The 19,849-nt window shown below is 42.7% G+C and overlaps 1 protein-coding gene across 1 annotated transcript; it reads right to left on the bottom strand.

Moving 5' to 3' along the window:
- Positions 1-383: 383 nt before the first annotated feature.
- SNAPC4 (small nuclear RNA activating complex polypeptide 4) lies at positions 384-19,506 on the bottom strand. The gene is made up of 23 exons (XM_059829053.1): positions 19,311-19,506; positions 18,265-18,305; positions 17,054-17,212; positions 16,371-16,496; positions 15,433-15,511; positions 14,781-14,862; positions 13,807-13,911; positions 13,131-13,203; positions 12,649-12,813; positions 12,267-12,414; positions 11,165-11,271; positions 10,784-10,878; positions 9,955-10,049; positions 9,237-9,322; positions 8,141-8,533; positions 7,034-7,123; positions 6,555-6,798; positions 6,387-6,457; positions 5,961-6,059; positions 5,711-5,738; positions 2,941-5,051; positions 1,730-1,860; positions 384-783 (listed from the first exon to the last, which is right to left on the bottom strand). The coding sequence occupies exons 1-22, from the start codon at positions 19,504-19,506 to the stop codon at positions 1,741-1,743; spliced, it is 4,713 nt and encodes a 1,570-aa protein (XP_059685036.1). The 3' UTR covers positions 384-783; positions 1,730-1,740.
- Between the last annotated feature and the right edge of the window lie 343 nt (positions 19,507-19,849).

Raw genomic sequence — 19,849 nt, 5'->3', positions numbered from 1 at the left:
AGAAGTTGCTGTTTTATGAATGAAGAAACAATTTTTTGTTAAGTGATTCGCTAATGTTTGTATGGGGCAGGCTGTGAAAGAATCAAGAAAGAATCCAAGCCTAATTCAATCTTGCAGTTTTAGCCACATGCATATTCATTTTCCACATTCTCCCTGCTTTTCATGCAGCTTGCAAACTTCATTTTTCTCATTAGCAATCACACTCATACACACATTATTAAAAGCACTATTTACCAGAAAAAAACCACACAGAATACATCAGTAATTTTTAAATGAGAAAAATAAAACATCTGTATTTCAACAAATACTCAAGACTCATTTTGATACAAAATTAATCTGCTGCTTATTCAGCAGTATTCAGTCAGTTAGCTATCAAGCAAAACCACTGTCACAGCACTAAAAAAAACCACCCAATGAACAACATATTCTGAACATGGATAAGCATTCACATAAATAGGGGCTAACACAAAAAGGAAATAAATAACCATCATTGCTGGCTTCCCCAGATCTCCAGCAATCTTCCCCCCTGGCATCTACAGCAGCTGCTAGTTTGAAAGAGAACAGAATTAATCCATGCCTGAAAGACTTCCCTCCAGCCATTTTGTCTCATTTTTTGCAACTTGTCTAAAGAGGCAGACTTCGTTAGGCGATGGGAAAACCAGTCCATCCATTTCCCTCTCTTCCCCAGGTCCATCTAGTCAGTTTGTTGAAGTGTTAAAAGTGAATAGTGCAAAGGGTATCTCCTACTGCCATGTAGGAAGGCAGACCTCATTCAAGTGACTCCTGTAACAAAGCACAAACAACTCCTATTAGTCACAGCAATTTTATAAGGAAGATGTCCTTATGGAGTTTCTAAAAACAATTTTAAAGAAAAAACCCAAACAGTCTCATCTGACAACCACGTGAATCAAACACCATTCATGTTCATTCGGTCCACTTCACCAAAAGCCTCAACAGATATTAAGACATCACACACTTGTACCCTACAGAAGCTGTCCGGCTATACATGCAGAGAAATGAAGCCATATAGGGGAAACCCCGCCCCCCAAAGCTGTTCAAAGATGAAGTGTTAAAGACAAACTCCAATGAAGTACTCACTGGTCTTAAGCCCCAGCTTCCCACCAGCTTTTAATACTATTCTTCACTTCAGCACTCATGAGGCAGGCTACGGAGGGCAAACTACACAAAGAGCTGCCATTACCTGCCCAGGATCTCGAGAATTGCCTAACAACCCCGAGCAAGGACATCTTACCCCCAGCCTGCTGCAACCTGCAGCAAGGATTAACTTTGGCTTCTGCTGCAAGTGTTTAGCACTCACACACACAAACCCTCTCTTCAGCAGTAGCTGCCCAGGCTTTCCTGTCCCACAAATTATGACCCTCTACCAGTCTCATTTTAGCGACCAAGCCTGTAGAGTGCTACCAACTAGGTATAATACTAGTAGGCAGTAGCATGGACTAAAAGGCTGCCAAATGTTTGAACTTCATTACTTTTGCATATAATTTTATCATGTAGACATCAACTTCCCCTCCCCCAAAAGTCAAAGTATTAGCCTTAGTCTATGATTAACGGGTGATTGTAGAACTCTGTGTCCTATGGGAACAACAGTCGAGATAATTTCAGTCCTTTCCTAGGGTCATGATTCATTGTCTAATCTGTACCACAGACAAACGCATTTCAGGTTCTCTTCTCAGGTAAGAAATACAAGATTCACTGAGTAGCTACTAACACATTTCCTTCTCACATCCTCCTCCTTTTCCTGAAGCGGGCACTTCTCCTGATTTGAGGAGCACTGGCATCAGCCACATCAGCGCAGGAGTCCAAGACAGACTGTGCAGCATTCTCTTCAGCTCCCATGCCCTGCAACATAAGCAGAAGAGACTATCAACACCAAGACACCTAAAGAACCCCTCCAGCCATCTTTTTATTTTAGGGAGCTCAGCAAGATTTCCGAAACAATCTTTCATTTACCTTCAAAATTAAGCATGGGACAAGAACATTCTATTACCAATGTCACAGCAAGCACAAAACATCCCAGAGTTTTCAGAGCGAAACACTGGCATTTCTTCCTGCTTCTGCTACTGCTACCAAACTAGAGCATTCCTGCTGTAGTTTCTGTCTGGGCACAACCATTCGTTACAGAGGTTGCAGGCACAATCATCTCACTGCTGGAGTGAAGTTCACTACGCTGAACTTGGCCCAAACCCAAAAAAAGTCAGAGCCAGAATAGAAAGATAACTGCTAGCTTTCACTATGGGAAAGCTCTGATTTTTAGGCAGCTTTGCCATCTTTCTGTAGAAATAGCCACTTACCTTGTTTATTCATCTTCATTAGTGTTTTGTTTGTTTATTTTGGAGCCACAATGAATTGAAATGCAAGTTTGAGCTACACAACTTCCTGGCATGTTCTGTAAGAAACAGTGCTGGACAGTAATGAACTTAGCTTAAAAAAATCAGAGACTGATTTTAGGTTGACATTACGGCTTACATCAATCCATATACTCTAATAATCTTTAGTCATTTAAAACAATTCGGGACGGAGACCTCAAATGGCAATAGGAGCAAACATACACAATTCCCCCAATATTACTGGGGTTTAAAGGACAAATACAATGAAAAACAAGGGCCTGATTCCCAGAATACAAGACTCAATGCAGCAGATTATAAACTGTAAGAGGAAGGGAGCTTTAACATCCACTTCTGGGACCTATCATGTTGAGTTTAATGTGCTACATAAAACACAGACTTTTACCCTTGTGAGGACTAAGGGCTCCCAGCTAAGCTAGAGAGCTTTTCCTTTTATCAGCTGCAAAAGTATGCTGATTCTAAAGGACCCAATTTCTGCTACACTTAAGAACAGTGGGGCTTTCACCCTGGATTCCAGTGCAGTATTTAGCTGGCAGTAACCTTCTGCTTTTAGGCCCTGGCACCTCTGTTTTACCTGATTTAGTAAATCAGCATCTTTGTCTCCTGGCTCATCACCAACTGTCCAATCCAACCGTACACCTGTTAATTCATCCCCACAACTCTCTTCCTCAGACACTTCCTTCTCACTCTGCCACTCCTCTTCATCACTCTCTTCACATTGCTTCCTGCTGGCTGACAGAGTTGTTGTCACTTTTGGAGGAGGCAGAGTTGCTAGTACAGCTGGGAGTGTAAAGGCTGCTAGGAATCTGGCTTTCAGTAAGAGGTAAGCAGGGTTATCACCGAGTTTCTGCTGCACCAGTTCTCCGATAGCCTGCAAATCAACCCCAGTGCCCTCATCCTGACTGGCATCAGAAGGCAGAAGACATGCCGCTTGCTCTTCTAGAGCTGCTTTCTGCAAAAGTAGCTTCGAGAGGGTTTTTAAGTTGCACAGGAAAGGTGGCAAATAAGGCAACCTGGTTTGCAGTGATGGCACCTGGACACCTTGTTTCCCACTCAGCCACTCCTTCACTAGCCCCTCATCTTCAAGGGAAATCAGGCTGAAGTCAAGTAGATTCTTTTCTGCACTGGAAGCGGTTGGCTGGGGTGGACTGTCAGCAGGCTGCGTAGTCGGAGGTTTGGAGGCAATAGGTCTATTTCTTAATGCTTGTGCAGCAAAGCAACCAGAGTTCCTTGGGACATTGTTTTGGCGAACTCGATCTCCCGGCTGGAGCACAATCCCTTTTGTGATGATGCTTGGACTGGAAGATGATCCATTTGTTGTAACGGAGTCGTGGCTCTTTCCCAAGCTAGTGAGACTCAACACACATTGGGAATCAGACCCCTGAGTGCTTGCAGGTAGCTGCGTTTGGGGCAGCAGCACAGCATGCACGGTTGGTGCATCAGGTGGAAGAGCAGTCTGAGCTGCAGAGGAGTCAGAAGCCTTGGAGAAGCCATCTGAACATGCAGGTGTTGCAGAAGAAACGCTGGATGTGGTGCATCCAGGACTCGCTGAGGTCACAGGTAAGAGAATTGTGGAAAGGTTAGCTGTCTTTCCCAGAGGTACTCCTTCTGCTAACTGGGCACTTGGTGCTTTTGTCTCTGCACTGCTGGGGTGAGGCGTATTTGCTCCAGCTGATACAGGAGGCACTCCTAAGCCAGAGACATTGCCATTGGAAGTCACAGTTGTCTGACACTGACTTCTCACAGCAGCAGCTGGCAGTCCTTGGGGAACACCCACCACAGTTTGTACAGCGGTAGGGAGCAAAGCCTGTGGCGTTACGACCCACGTGAAAGGCAGTATGCTGTTGGGAATCAAAGGCGAAGCAGTTTGTGGAGTTACAAGAGCAGGCAATAGATTGACTTGCGTCTGTTGCGGCCCATTACTATTCAGCTCGCAGGTAACTGGTGTGGAAAGAGACAATTTGTTGGTGCCAGACTCAATGCCAACAGAAACCACTGTAATCTGATGTGGCACAAAAGCTTGGTTTTGCAACACTACTGAAGCTGAGCTACCAGCTAGGACCTGACCATTGCACCCTCCCTGATGTGGGGCCTTCTCTGCTGCAGCTGGATTTGTGACTGGAAAAACCCCTCCTTCAGGGCTACTTGCCAAAGCTTGCTCTTTTAGCTCCTTATTGGATTGTAGTTCTGTCCCTTGTGACGGAGCAGGGCTTTCCCCAGTTTCTGGCACTGATGAGGAATGGTTTTCAAGCACAATAGCAGTAGAAGTTGAACCTGCAACCGAAGTAAATGCTGGCAATGGAGCTGGTGCACACTGTACTTGGCTATTTGTACAACCAGCTGCTGCAGATTTGCTCCCTGCTTGTACAGAAGGAATTATTTGCTGTGGTGGGTGCTGGATTATCAGAGGCCCTGAAACCAGCATCTGTGGAGCAACAAATACTGTCCTCTGCATAGCTTTCTTAGCCCGGGATTCTCTTAGCCGCTTCTCTCTCAGTAATTCTGAGACAGTTTTAGGTTTCTGCCTTTGCACTTGAGCTGGAAGAGCTCCCTGCACGGCAGGAGCACTGCTCTCAAAGACAGCGGCGGAAGTCTCCCTTGCTTTTAAGCCAACAGGTCTCCTGACAGCATTCCTTGGTATGCCCCTTCGGGAGTTCCTCTGAGTACAAGATTGTGATAAAGTGCCTATAGAGGAGGGGAAATAAAATTTTAAAAAATTAAAAAGATTGAACACTATTTTCAAAAGCCATTCCTTAGCTATTAAGCATCAAGTACCCACACAGGAAGTAGCAAAATTCCTGTTTGTGAGAGTTCCTACAATACTATAGTCTTGATTTAACCAAGCCCTGTCCTGACATCCTTCAGATAACTCTGATGCAGCAAGCTTACCACTTGTTCAGTAATGATGTAGTTTTCCCCAGAAATCACAGATGGGCTAGGAATGCACCTTAACACCACACATGAGGAATTCTACTGGTCAGCACTACGCCGGCACTTCGCACCAGCCGGGATGACAACAACAAACTGAGGTTTTGGTCAGTGCCAGCATGTTCACTACAGCCTACAGCCAGCACCTTGCTGAAGAAAAGCGTAACAGCGATAGTCTACAGAACTGGTGGCCCAGTGCCACTGGTCCCCCAGCCCTCCAGTATTTTTTCAAATTCTTACCAAAGGGTAACAGCATATTTAGCCAATAACTGAAAATCCAAGAGCTAGCAAAAATGAGCATGACAATGTAGTTTTGTTCTGAAAGTTCTCCTTCAGTTAAATTGGTCATTAATGTAACGGTGATGAATTAAGTGAAAGTTCTTGCACATCATAAAAATAAATGTTCTGGTAGGTACCTGAAGAAGTCTCCATATTTTGGGAAGCCTGCCAAAAAAATTACATTAAATTATACTTCTGAGATATCTGAAGATCATTAAAACAGCACAGATGTGAATCAAACCCACATCTGCCAACACCCTATACATTTTATTACGCTTCTGAATGAAAACTAACTGGTAGCACATGCACACAAACAGCACCACTGGCCACACATAATGAAGTCAAGACTTCAGTGGGAAAAGCTTAGAAATAGACCATGTGCAATACCTGCTGAGGCCTTCTTGCGTTAGCCCTAAGAAGCTCTGACTGCCTTAGCCTTCTCTCACGAATAATCTTCATGCAGCCATTGGTATCAATCTGAAAGAGCTGCAAGGTAAGAATTTCATTAAAATTTGATTGAGAACAAAAATGTTCTGGTAGAGCCAATGACAATACAAGACAGATGGGAGAGGCTTCACATCCAAGATTCTAGGGACATTTTTATGCTTACAGAAAAATCCTCACAGTATTAAGATTTTAGATGCAGGATTTATTTAAGAAACATCATATGCAAGCTATGAGCTCAGATTAATCCAGTAATTAGATGATTAGTTCAAGGAGCAAAAGACAAGCCATTTATTTAAGCATCAAATACAGAAACAAAGATTACCACTGTTTGAAAGCAGATAATGCTACTAAGACGGTAAAACTAACCTGAATGAACAGTGTGAACAGAGGAGTGCTCATGAGACTGACTGACTTAATCTTCTCTTGAATAGAATCAGCTAGAAAAAAATCCAACATCAAAATTAGCTGGGCACTCATCTACAGAAAGTAGGGACAAAAAGTAGGGGAGTACTATGCCTGATGTGTCACTGTTACCTTTTGTCTGATGAAAAGCCATCTTCCCAGTTTGCAAGGTGCAAGGCAGTAGTACATTGCCCACCCAAGGTGTCACTGCCATTAGAAGCTTTCTGTCAAGGTTCATTCTTCTCAAACGCTCTCTCTCTTGACGGTAAGTTTTCTCTGTGATGTTCTGCAGCCCCTGAAGCTTCTGGCCAACAGAAGTACCAACTCCAGATGTTTTTGTTAAAACGGTGGCAGAAGGTTTTAGTATCTTTGATTGCTGTGCATGAACAAATACATAATTAGACTTCCAATTAGGAAGGTTTACCATAATTAGTCCCAGGACAAACTATTCATGGGGCACTTATGAAAAAAAAATTAAAAAAAAAAAAAAGCTTTTCCTCTTGAGACTACAGTGCCAGAAGATTTGTGATTCTATCAAAAAACATTTCCCACTGAATACAGCCTGGCAGTGCTCACATCACAAGAGCAGACAAGACAGAAGAGGCACTTACAAGTTTCCTCTGAAAGCATGTGTTATTTCTTAAAACTCTTCTCACATTCTCCAGGGTAACCCGTAGCACTTGCTTTCCACATCTGGAAGCCTTAAAACAAAAGTGTACAAGAAAAGATAAAAGGGAAAGTATCTCACAGAGAATTACTTGCACTGACTACACACAGAAAGTACAAAAGTTTTCAACGTTCCTGCTGTTGGAAGTATCTTATTAAATGAAATCAGCCCTGAAGTGCAGACACTTACCTTTTAGTCCTTGTGCACTATCACAATACCAAATCTCTACTTTGTAAAAGCCTTTGTGTGAAGTATCTACAAAAACCCACACTGAGGGTCAAAATTTATTGGATAATTCTCTTTGCATTTTTTGGTTTAACAGTACCAGGCAAGTAACAGGAAGAGGTTTGGAGAAGCCACTGACTCTTCCCTAAACTTCCACTAGTAAAATAATGCTGTATCTGTAATCCAAATTAAAGCACTTGCAACCCTTGCATACCATAACCCCCAGAACACACCAATTCTGTAACCAACAAACTTGTCATCAGTGCAATTGGCCCCACAGTCTAGGGCACACATGCAATTCTTAGCGCAAAAGTCAGAACATTTTTGCTTACGTGACATTTAATATTTTGCTAAGGGGTATCTTTCTGCAAAAATATGCTAGAAGGGTTTGTACTGTTTCATTGCCTGATTAGGGGTGAAACCCAACTCAGAATCAGATATAGATGTATACGTAATTTAATTCTTCCAAACTTTAACCCTATACACCCTAGTCACCAGGGTAGAGAGACACCACAATTCACTGGACAATTCTGCTTTATGAAGCTATAAAAGAAGTTTTGTTTCTGTGACACTGCAGGTAGGAAACACCACAGCTATTTTCTAGGTAATGCAGGGGGAGGCAGTGCTAGAAACTTCTGTTTAATCCCACAGCTCAGTTTCAGACAGCACCCCCCAATGGCCTTGTGAGAAAGCAGCCAATAGAGGTGTGAGAAAGATTTTGCCATCTACTCATCCCATACTCTTTACTGCAGCAACTGCACTTCCTGGTTGCTTCTGATCTAAGCTGCAATCCCACCAAGAACAGACTGAGAATCCCAGGATTCACCTTGTCCATTACTTCTACTGGATTCTTCACAACGATGTCTGTTGAATGTGGACGTGCAATGCCCCTCAGGAGGGTGTTCAACTCTGACGATTTATCAGCAACTCTGTCCTTGTCTCCATCACATGTTGCATTTGGAACTTCACTGCTACTGGTCTTTGCATCAGCAGTCGCAGGAGAGAAAAGGGATGGAGTTTGGTATCTTCCTTTGTCTGACTCCTGCGCATTTGTCCGTGTCGGTATCCACAAATCAATGCTGGGAAATGCACACTCCTCCTTGCTTACTGTCTCCTCCTCTGAACTGTCTTCTAAGTCCAGTTCTATGTCTTCACTGCTACTCTCTGAAGAGCTGGAACTTTCTTGCACGTGTCGGCGTTTTGTTGGCCTAGATCTTTTCTTCTCAGTCAAAAAAAGCACAGACAAGTTTTAGCCAGTGTTCACCCTTGACTTGCAAATCTCTCAAATCACTAAGTTTAAAGGTTTTATGGGGTGGTATCCTATCAGTAAGGTGTGACTTCCAAATGGGTAGTTCTGCTTTACTTCTGCTAAGATTAACTAAATCCAGTACAATTGACAACTGCCTTTGGACATAGATTTTTATTGGTTTAGAATCTTGTATGCAAAGAAAAAGCTACAGATAGAGACAAGTTTGTGTTAAGAACACAAACTTGTGCACATGGAAGTACAAACTAAGCACAGTGCCCCACTCAACACATTTGGGTTTCCATGAAACCCTTCCCTAGGGCAGGTGCTTTGCCAATGGAAACAAGACTATCTTTAACGTGATCTTAGGCAGCCAGAATTTCTGGCAACTTATGAAGTACGTACATGAAAACCTAGGTAAATCCCATCCTTACAGGCACTTCAAGGCAGTAAAGAAATTCTGGATAATAAACAAATATATAGCAAATTAACTTCAGACCTTCAGAACAAAGGCTGCTTTAACACATCAAAAAATTAGACCACAAATATCCATGAGAAAAATCTTGACTGTGAAATCAATGTCAATTTTTGTATTGATTTCACAGGGTTTCACTTTTAGTTTAGAGAATCTTAATTGAAGAGACAGGACTGTAACATAGCAGGATTTTGTAAATACCTTAGACCCAATCATGAGTTTCCACTTGCTTAGACATTGGGAGCCAGTCCGATGTGGCAATTCGGAAGCTATTTTACTCCAGTGACCTAACAGGATGCAGAGTAGAGCAAACCGATTAATGCAACAAACTGAGTGACAGGCCTTTTCAGTGCAGAACAAAATACGCATATTACATATTCTCTTGTATGAGAGACAGAGTTACTATATGAACGGATCTCAAAACCTTAACACCCATTTGTGTTCTTCGATCACACTTAGCACTGCTATACACTCTGCTAAAGTTAGAAACTACTAGAAAATGAACCAATAATGAAAACCCTAGCATAACTACACTCTCCCTTGCAGCAGTAAGGGAGCGCGTAGAAGAAAGCTAAAACTGAATGCTGAAAAGCTTCTATTTGTTAAGGAAAGTTGTCTTAGAGAAAATGAGAGAACCATTTCACAGGCTGTTTAGAGGGGAACTCACCCCTCTAAACTGTCATAGCTCTGACACCCTCCTAACGCAGCTATAGAACTCTTTGCCACACAGTCCCTCAATAATTGAACTTCCAGGAACAGACTACACAATATAAGGAAGGTTGCAATCATCAGTATGAAGCAAAGCCTGCTAGTATCAGTTGCAGGACTTAAAAGAAAAGAGGAGAAAACTTAAATGATAAATTCCTTAATAATAGTTACTTCTCTAAGCTTCTAAAGATTAAGTCACAAAAACACTTACCCAGGCCATGCTTTTGAACCAGTTCAATTAGCTGCTCCTCTTCCTCTAAACTCCACTTGCCTTTCTTTACATCACAGTGCAATGCTTTTAAGTACCTTCAAAGTGAAAACATTAAAGCAAGGAACATTCAATTCTGCTTGTACAGTTCCGATCATCACCACATACTCTGAGGCTGAACAAAACCAGGATTCCTCATCAGATCTTTCCTTTTTCTAAGGGGTCCCATCCCTGCTCCCTTAATAGAGCACAGCTACAATCTCTTTGTTCTCAAAAATATCAGGCCACATGATTAAGAATTACAACAAGCACTTGTAGTAAAACGGGTCACTGAAATTAGGACATAGGGTACTCTGAGTCTCCTGAAGTTGAGTCCAAGGCTGAAAATTGCTCAGCACCTCATTACTGGCGTTCAGTTACAGGAAGTCACTGACTAGATCACTTTCACAGATGCGCAGACAATACATGGATGACACCTTCCCTTCCCTGCATGCACTCAGTCACGTTTAATGACCCCTTTGCAACAACAAACAACATCCTTCCCAACTTCTGCTAACCCACAGGCAACTATACTGAGGGAGTAGCATGCCACCAGCAACAATGCACTGTTCTCTCTGTTAAATTCAATTTCAACTTTTTGAATTCTGTAAGTACAAATGCAGGGTTATGTGGAGACAATGTTAGCGACTATATTTGGACCCTTAACCCTTTTTACAAAACAGTCCTTATGGTGACACTGGTTTAAGCAAATCAAACCTATTTGTAAAATAAGTTGCATCTTGGCTCTGTGTAATAAACTTGAAAGCACAGTTGCTACATTTAGCATAATTACCGATCTCTGCACTGAGCATCACTCCTCCCTGGCACTTCTGTCCGAATTTTATACCAGTCACGCTCTCCGTACTTCTTAACTGCAGTCAACAGCATCTATGTTAATCAGACAAAGCAAGAGCTGAAATTCACATTGGTAATAATCCTAACAGGCCTGAGACAGAAGCCGTACTATTTGTTTCTACTGTGTTGTAAATCTCTGAACAGAAGTGTTTAGCAGCTTCTAAGCCCTCTTGACTTGTAAACTGCCCATCTTGGTCCATTTTACATTCCTTTGTGCCACTGTTAAAGCTCAGATGTATATAGCCATGCAACATCTCAACAGTCTAACCTTCCCGCTTTTTGCACCCTGCAAATCTAGGCATCAGAGAACGGAGCTTACAGCATCTTCCTCTGGTGTCCAGGGTCCTTTCTTCAAACTGGGGTCCACGCTCTTTGTCCATCGGTAAATCAGCTGAGCAGAATCTCTTCCTTCCATGTAATAAGCAACTAGAAATGCAAAGGTGTATTTTAAAGTCTGTTGCAAACAGTGTTTCTTCCTTTACTTACGTTGTAACTGTGATATTTTCAAATAGTGGAGCGCCGTAAGCAGCATTTAAATCTCAGCTTAAACACTTAAAACCATGGTACACAACAAGAATTGAAAGAGCAGGACATCCACAAAATGTTACTATTTATAATGGCATTATCCACACGAGACACGTGATGACCCAGCAATCCATTTTGCAACAAGAGAGAACAAGGCAAGGTTTCAGCTCCAATACGTATCTGACAGGTTCAACACACCAGGTGTTATACTCACAGGCTTGAATTTAGAATAGTAATCAAGCATCTGGGGTCCTCATACTGCCTCCCACACTTCTGGGGAACAGAGACAGCAGTACTGACACCCTAGAAAAGGCTTCTGGTCACAGCACTGTGAACTGCCAAAACAGCTGGCCGTGAATGAATACTGGCTTTCTAGGGAATAACCCTGATGATTTCGCTACAAGAAACAAAGCTCATACAACCATCGGTACTTGTCAATAACTCTCAGCGAGTTTCAACCAAATTTCGAAGATGGATAAAGGTTCCAAGAGATACTAAGTTCTTGCTGATATAATGAAACCTCCAGGTACGTACAGGAAAGGCATATATTACTGCTCCCACCAAGGAAAAAGAGAGGGAAAAACTCAACCATTCTCTTTCATTCAGCTCACCAACAAGGGGTTTTTAGAAACAGGTACATCTGTAGTTTCAGACGAGCCACAGCACTGTTGTGGCCTGTCTAGATCACAGGCTAGAAAGGTAAGGTGAAAACATGGAACTGTGATTATTCTGGAAATGAAAACATTCATAGGAAATAAAACTTCATTAATTCCTTGAATCAGAGCAAGCTGGGTGCTCTACTATGCAGAAACATTAACAGACATAAGGCTGGGAGAATGAAAAGAACCCAACCATTACAGGTGAATGGAAGACATTTTCACTTGTAGGTCACTTACTTTTCTTGTATGGGATATGACTTCCCACTCTCATCTCTTGAACAAGCTCTAAAAGCATCTGATCTTCGCCTTTGGTCCATTCTTTCCTTTTCAAATCTTTGTTATAGACTTGATACTTCTGCAAGCACTGGAAAGGTGTCCTGTTTGTCTTAATACAATGAAGACAGAGCTACTCAGATAACTGGATATTTATGAGGATAAAAAGCAAGAGGGCAAGGCAGAAGTACCAAACCTTTTGGTACTGTTCTTGAACACTTCTCAGAAAAGCATTAATTAACAATGAATTAACATTAATGTCATTTTCTGAAAATTGACACGAGGCACAATTAAGTCAGAATGAACTGACTTTTCACCTCTTCTTTTTCAGCTCAGAAGACCTTACCCCCAGCTCCTGAGCTATAGTCTGCCAGTCCAGATAATCGTGTTTAGCAGCTATCTTCTTTAGCCTCTCTATTTCCTCCTCAGTCCATTCCTTTTTGTTGATGCTTGGATGCTCCCAATTTTGCCAGAACTTCCTCAGTTCTTCTGAGCTACGTTGTCCGTCAAACTACAAGAAACATCAAAAATCTGTTTTGTCTTGTAGCTGGCACTGAACAACTGGACAGTCAGGACCACCGATACAAGGAATATATTTTGCATTCCAGGTATGTCTTATTGCTAAGTTTTCCACAATTAAATCATCAAATTTAACCAATAACATTAAATTTTCAGTACTACTGTGCTTGCCAAGTTGAGATCACATAACAGTCAACTTCAAGAAATGCATGATGGGAACAGTGGATGCAAACCAGAGCAGGTCAGGTAATTCTCAAGAGAAAGGACACAGATATCAGAAGTAATAAAACAGCTGATCTCCCAACTTACGTGGATGTTTGAAATTTTCTCCCAGTCATGCTCATCGAATCTGTTTCCTAACAAGTCACTTTCTGGGAGTTGGCTATAGCAGAAGGTACAAAGAGAAAGAAAGAACCACATTAAATGGTTAATTAAACACTCACTTTGTCTTCCTGATCTTGCTTCATCTTATTCCTCCCACCTGTTACTGACTTCCACAAGAACTCAACACTGACTGCCAAAAAGAATCAGGCTCTCTAACATAGTAACTTTGCCCAAAACAATTTTTCTCCTTGAAAAAGAGTTCCCTACAAGATGATGTTGGTTTAGCAGGAGAAACAATTAATGCAATTATCAAAATACATTGCTCTAGACATGTTAACGAGAAAAAGCTCAGAACTATGAAAAATTTCAGAGCGCTCTGCTTCTTTGTTGCTAAAGCAAGAACTATATAAAACAGCACCTCTATATTGAGTATAGATACTATGTTTGTGTATCAAGACCCAAAACATGATTCTTAGTAAAGAACTGTGGAGATGAGAGCTCTGCAGAGTTTGCACAGCACTTAATTTTTTGCAAATCAACACAAAAAAAATTTCTCCAAACGCCACATCTAGAAGTGCTCAAGGAAGGAGGGAACTTTAAGAGGTAAACTCCAAGAACAGACTTCCATTTTCACCAAGAACATAAAAAGAAGACTTCTCACTTAATTGCCTCTATTTCTCGCTCCACTTCTTTGATTTGCTTTTCCAAGATCTGCTTCTCCATTTCAGTCTTGACTTTCTCCAGTTTCTGATTCCAATAACTCATCCTGTTAAAAGACATTTTTATCATTACTTAATATTATTAGATGGGAACGAGGTCATTGGCATCAGAAGATGTATGGCAAAGATGGTTTCCTCAGCAGTATCACTCTTTCCTTCAAGTTTATTTCCACACTACACAGAACTGTTACTTTTCTAGGTTTTCCCACATGGCACGCTCATTGTCCTATTTTTGCCCCTGCAAAGCAAATCATTGACCCAGAACAGGTCTCAGATTAATCATTTTGGTAGTTGCAGAGAGAACCAATGGTCGCTGCAACAGCAACAAAGACCATACCAGCTCCAGGCACAGAAATCTCTCGCTGGACACACCATTATGACTCGCTACGTATCACAATTTCAGCTTCAAGCCCTGTAGACTATTTTAAGTTATACCACTGTGTCAATGGGAAGAAACAGATGGCCATAAAACGCCACGATACCTTCAAAACAAAACCTCTCCACCTGCCAGATACCCACAAAACAATCATTGAGGGTTTACAATCCAACCCGAATGCTGTATCCTCTTGCTTACGATCAGAACATTGAGGTCCAAGACCCTTCGGTACCATGTGCACACACAGATAATACAGATGCCAACAAAGAACGAAAGATGCTGCTACCTACAGCAGTGTCATCCTCTGCACTGGTGCCCACAGGACAAAGGAGCTTGAGGACCACTGCTGTAATTCACAGAGTGGCTCTCCCAGGCCCAGTGGTGACAGTCAAAGTATCTCTGCTATGTTTTGTAACGTTACCAAATCGCAGACAGTTAACGCAAGAACTTGCTGGAGGGAGGTGGAATCTCCACATATATCCTCTCCTTCCTTCATATATGTTCTTATCAGGAGAAAGAAAATTTTTCCACAGTACTTACTTCAGTAACTTTGGCTGAAGCAAGCGCTGCAAGCGGTCACTTACTACTGATTTCTGCAATAATGTCTTCTCTCTGCTTTTCCCTAGACAAAACAAGGTAATCAAGCATTCAGACATCAGTGGAAAACCACTGTCAAGAAAAAGAGAGACCCGCTGCTTTCAATACCACTGCTTTTCAATAACAGTTCACCTTCATTAGCTACACAATTTTGTTGGGCAAAGCGGCTACCAGAGGCTAGGTAAATTGATTCTATTCTCCACCAAAATAACTAATGTCACATCTGACTTGGGCAAGTCACAGACTCTTGCTCAGTTTTAGTTCCGAAGAGACCTCAGTAAAGATCACCCAGGTGTTTGTAACTATCTAGAACTGTAAGTGTCCCTTCTCTCATCTGAGCACTACACTTGCACAATCTCATTTGGTTTTGGAACGCTCACAGGACTTGTTATGTGATGCATCAAACCAAATGCAAATAAAAGCAGCAAGTCATTAATCACTCATCCCATTTACTTTTAACTGCTTTTTTTTGTGGAGTCAGGTATGAAATATCAGAAGTGTTGATGTCTAACTGCAAATGGTGGGGGGGAACAATAGGAATATATACATTTTTTATTGGTCTTATAAAACACTGACAGCACATAGAGTTTCTTACATTTTGTTGAAATGAGTTGTTCAAAGGATTTTATTCCCTGAGCTGCCTTTTCCTTGGCATCTTCATTGGAAGGAGGGCCCTAATGAAGATTCGATACATTGGAAGAGTCAGATACACAGAAAAATTGCCCTTTTTTCTTAGAACTTTAGCATGAATTGCTACAAAAAGAGACTGGTAACTCAAACTTATGCAAACTGTAACATTCAAACTGCTAAGTTACCTTTATTAGTACTAGCTCACAGATACATTAGAAGACATAAGAAAACAAATACAAATAGATACTTCAAGCAAGCAAGTTTGTCCATGGTTACGCAGCACATTCTCAGCTCAGAGCCAGGCCTACTCGCATTAGCTGACAGTTGGTTGAAGCAGCATTTTGAATATAGGGACACATATTACCTACTTAAGATGCACTACCAAATTGGATAGGAATTAATAGAAAAATTACCAGTCATTGCCTGAATATTATATTAATATATGTATGGTGACAGTTGACTTCTTAGCTACAACAAAAAGTCAAGATCTCCTTTTGCTAGCAACCCTTTAAAAACACATGAAAAAAATAGTGACCTTTGCCTTAGAAAACTCAGTTTCAAAGACAATCAGACTTCAATGAGTACTTTAAACGACAGCATGGATTTGGATCGTGGAGATGAAGACAAACAATCAAAGTTAAGTTGAAAACAAGAATGTTCAAGTGCCCCATGGCTGGAACGCCACTCCTCAGAACTCACTTTCAGATGTCACTGCCACACATGGGTTGAACAAACATTTCCAGAAGAGGGTACGTAAGCAACCAGTGAGGAAAAAAAGGTTTCAAACTGAGGAGTGACATTCACAGTTACACAACTGAAACGTAACACAGTTTTAACACAGTTACAACTTAAATCTATCATTGAAAGACATATCAAGTATGCAACCTAGTTATATTTACTTACAATTCCTGTTGTTTTATCCTTAAAGTATGGCTTCATAAAATGACCCAAAAATATATTTGCTGGTAGATTTCTACCATCTCCTGCCTTTGCTATTTTTGGACCACCAAGCTCACACATGATTTCCTTCTGCAATACAAGAATCAATTAAACAGTATCAGCATCTCCTTCAAATTCTTAATTTCAGAGAGCAGCAACTGAGCCATCACAAACATCCTAGGCAGGGTTCAAATTTGCAGCACCAGACTGTAAATCAGTGTACGTGTTAAAAACAGGATTTGGAACGTCCTAAGTTTGTATAGTACACTGCAGATGATTAAAAAAACCCAAAAAACCACTAACTTGCTACAACATGCTAAAATACACGATATAAAGTACCCTAGTGGTAGCATTTTTAGTGATAAGAAAGCATGGAAACAACAGTCAAATAAGCCATTCAAAAGGCCAGTCAAGTGACATTGGTTTGAACTGCCATGAAGAAAATGAACCTGGTTCCTGGCCAAGCAAGCTGTGCACTGCACCAGCATATGAAGAAGGGACTATGACTGCTGTAGATGATTCCACTGGTACCTGTGATGGAATAGGAACGTCCCAGAAAGTTTTACTGGGCTTGATGGGCAGGGGAAGATGGCAAATGGCAACCCAGAAAAGCAAAAGAATGAACATGTTATTCCTGTTTCACTCACCTGCTGTTCTTTGTTTTGTGCAATGAGAAGCTCGACTTCCTCAATTTTTTCCTGGATAACTTCCTGGTACACATGGTTCATCTGCAGACATGTTTCTGGATCCTGTGGCAGACTATTTTCCATATCATCATCGCTACTGTCATTTTCTCTTTCCACTTCCTTGAAGTAAATAAGGCATTTTAGAGGTTAAAAAAAAAAAAAAGGTAAGAGAAAAGTTGCTTGCTTTAAAAGTAGGTATGTAACATGATTATTTTTGTAACTCAGTACTTTATTATCTTAAAAAACTGATTTTCAAAAGAATTGGAGGCACATAACTGCGCGTCTCCCCCCTGGTAGTTGTTTTGAACACTCCCAGAGGCAGAGTTACCAGCCTCGCCTAGCTCCCCTTCGTCCCGGTCATTAGTTCAGCCTGCTGCTGTTTGAACCAAAGCCTGACTCCAAACCTTGCCAACCCTTGGTCTTGTGCCATCAACTGCAAAACTGCAAAATAGTAGTAGTTCACACTTGAGCTCTCTTACCTGCTAAATTTGTACTTCAGAACCACCCCTTCAAATTTCCACCTCTTTTGTGCTTCTACTGAAGCAATTCTTCCCTTACATGATTTATTACTGCATGCTTCAGACACAAAGCAGGGCTCTGACTGTTTCATCAAAGTGCTCTGCACCTGGGTCCAATCTGTCCTCACAAGCTAGCTTCTCCTTTCCTGTGCTGTACAGGTGTTAAGATATTTCTCTGCTAAATGTTTCTTATACGAAGTCTGAGAAAATACTACGTTTAAAACAACTCCAAAAGTAAACGGATTGGTAAAAAGCCTTAGAAGTAATTTTCCCCTCATGTACAAACCCAGTATTCTTCAGGTACAAAGAAGTAAAAGATCTCTTTATCACAAGCTGATGATTTCTTTCTCATGTGCAATTGCTCTGTGACGTCCCCAGAAGCTAGTGTGTTTCCAGTGACAGAGATCAGCAAGCACTAGAGCAGTGAGGCATCTGATCCGTGTCATTTGTTTTCACATGAAAAAGTCTGTCTATTACATGTGAATAACAAAGTCCTGGGCAGGAATAACTAAACCTTCAGATCTATTATTAATCCTTCCTGAGCTACGGAGTCAAGCCAGCTGCCTAGATTTTCCCAGAACAGAATGAAATTTCCCTTCCCCCGATCCCTTCAAAAGACAGATGGAAAAATATGCTTAAAGAGAAAATGGTTACCATTTCAGCATGAGAATCTGAGTCATCATCTTCACCATCATCTGTCAGACAACAAAAATATAAAAATGCTGACTGCAGTGGGAGAAAAAAAAACAAGCTTCAAAAACAAACACTTTTTAATTAGAGCATACAGAATAAAGCGCCACATAGCATCTCAGACACAACCATTAGAGTTTTCAGGTACTGCCAATATTGTCAAGTAAAAATGATGTTTAGTGATACTCCATGTACGCACTTTTTTGATCTAGAGTAGGAAAGAAAGAGCAGCTTCTGATAACTACAGCAATAATCAAGCTGCACCTTGGTCCTACACATCATGGTAAATTCAAGGCTCCAGAGTATGCAGCCAAGTGAACGTTCCAACCCAAAAGGCACTTTGAAAGCACCTAAACAGCCCTTCCACACTCTTCAGCAATATTTGCCTTTGCATTCAGTGTGGCTACAGGGTTCTGACATACATTATTTGGCCTTGCATGATCAAAACACAGGTGGATGAAGTGACTGTGACAGCCACCATAGGTACAGATACCCAAACTATTACCACCCCCTTTTTGCTTTGAAAAATTACTTTTAGGAGGCACAGGCAGGCTGCGAAATGGAGTGGCTCATGCAGTAGAGTTTGTGTTGTCCATTCAGACAGCGTGGAAACGGCTGGGATTTAACCATTGACAGTATTTGGTGGGCTGTTGCATTTCATGAGTCAGCTCGTTACCACCTGCCCTGACTAGAAACCTCCATCAGGAGGCGTGATGGCTCTCTCAGCCTTCCCCGCTAGCTTGCCGTGGGTTTCATCATGAAAATACGCAAAACAGGGACGCAAAAGGCTTCTCCTGCAAGGACGCTGGCTAAGGAGAGCCTCGAGGAGCCTCAAGCCCTCCAGAATTCGTTCCCAGCACCGTCTGGCACAAAGGGGGTTAACCCCAAACCGACGCGAGCCTCTCTCCCGCCTCGCCAAACACGCATCTCAAGAGCCAGAGCCGTAACTTAACGTAGGAGCAGAAGCACCGGTGGAGGTTGGAGAGGGGCGAGCCCGCGCCCCGCCGTACCCGTGCCGGAGCTGAGGCTGGAGTCGGACACGGCCACCTCGATGCCGGCCCCGCCAGGCTCCAAGCTCCGCTCCAGCTCCTCGATCTCCCGCCGGATCTTCTCCCGCTCCGCGTCCAGGTCGAGGGCCGCGGGGGACCGCGCAGCCTCAGCGCCGGGGGGGCGGCGGGCCCCGGCCGGGCCCGGCCAGCGGGACATGGCGGCGCCGCAGGCTCCCGGGCCCGAGCCGCGCAGCCTTGCCGCGGGCCCCGCTCCCCTCCCTCCGCCCAATCACTGCCGGGCACCTCGGTCAGCTGAGCTTCCCCCCGCACGTGACGCTGCCCAACCAATCGACCGCGCCGCCGACGCCGCGGCGGGGCGGGGCTGGCGCACGTGGCCGGCGAGAGGGCGCTCCCGGGTCCCCGCTCCCCGCCCCGGGTGCCGCAGCGACCGCACACCGGCTGTGCCGCCACCTCCCGCGGCCTTTAATAGCTCCGCAAAACCCGTTACACAGCGGCCGGGATGAGGACTACAAACGGCCCCCGGAGGCCGAGCCCCACCG

Source organism: Gavia stellata, chromosome 24 (assembly GCF_030936135.1).
Source record: "Gavia stellata isolate bGavSte3 chromosome 24, bGavSte3.hap2, whole genome shotgun sequence".
Classification (NCBI taxonomy): Eukaryota; Metazoa; Chordata; class Aves; order Gaviiformes; family Gaviidae; genus Gavia; species Gavia stellata.
This window is presented reverse-complemented; position numbering and strand designations above follow the sequence as displayed.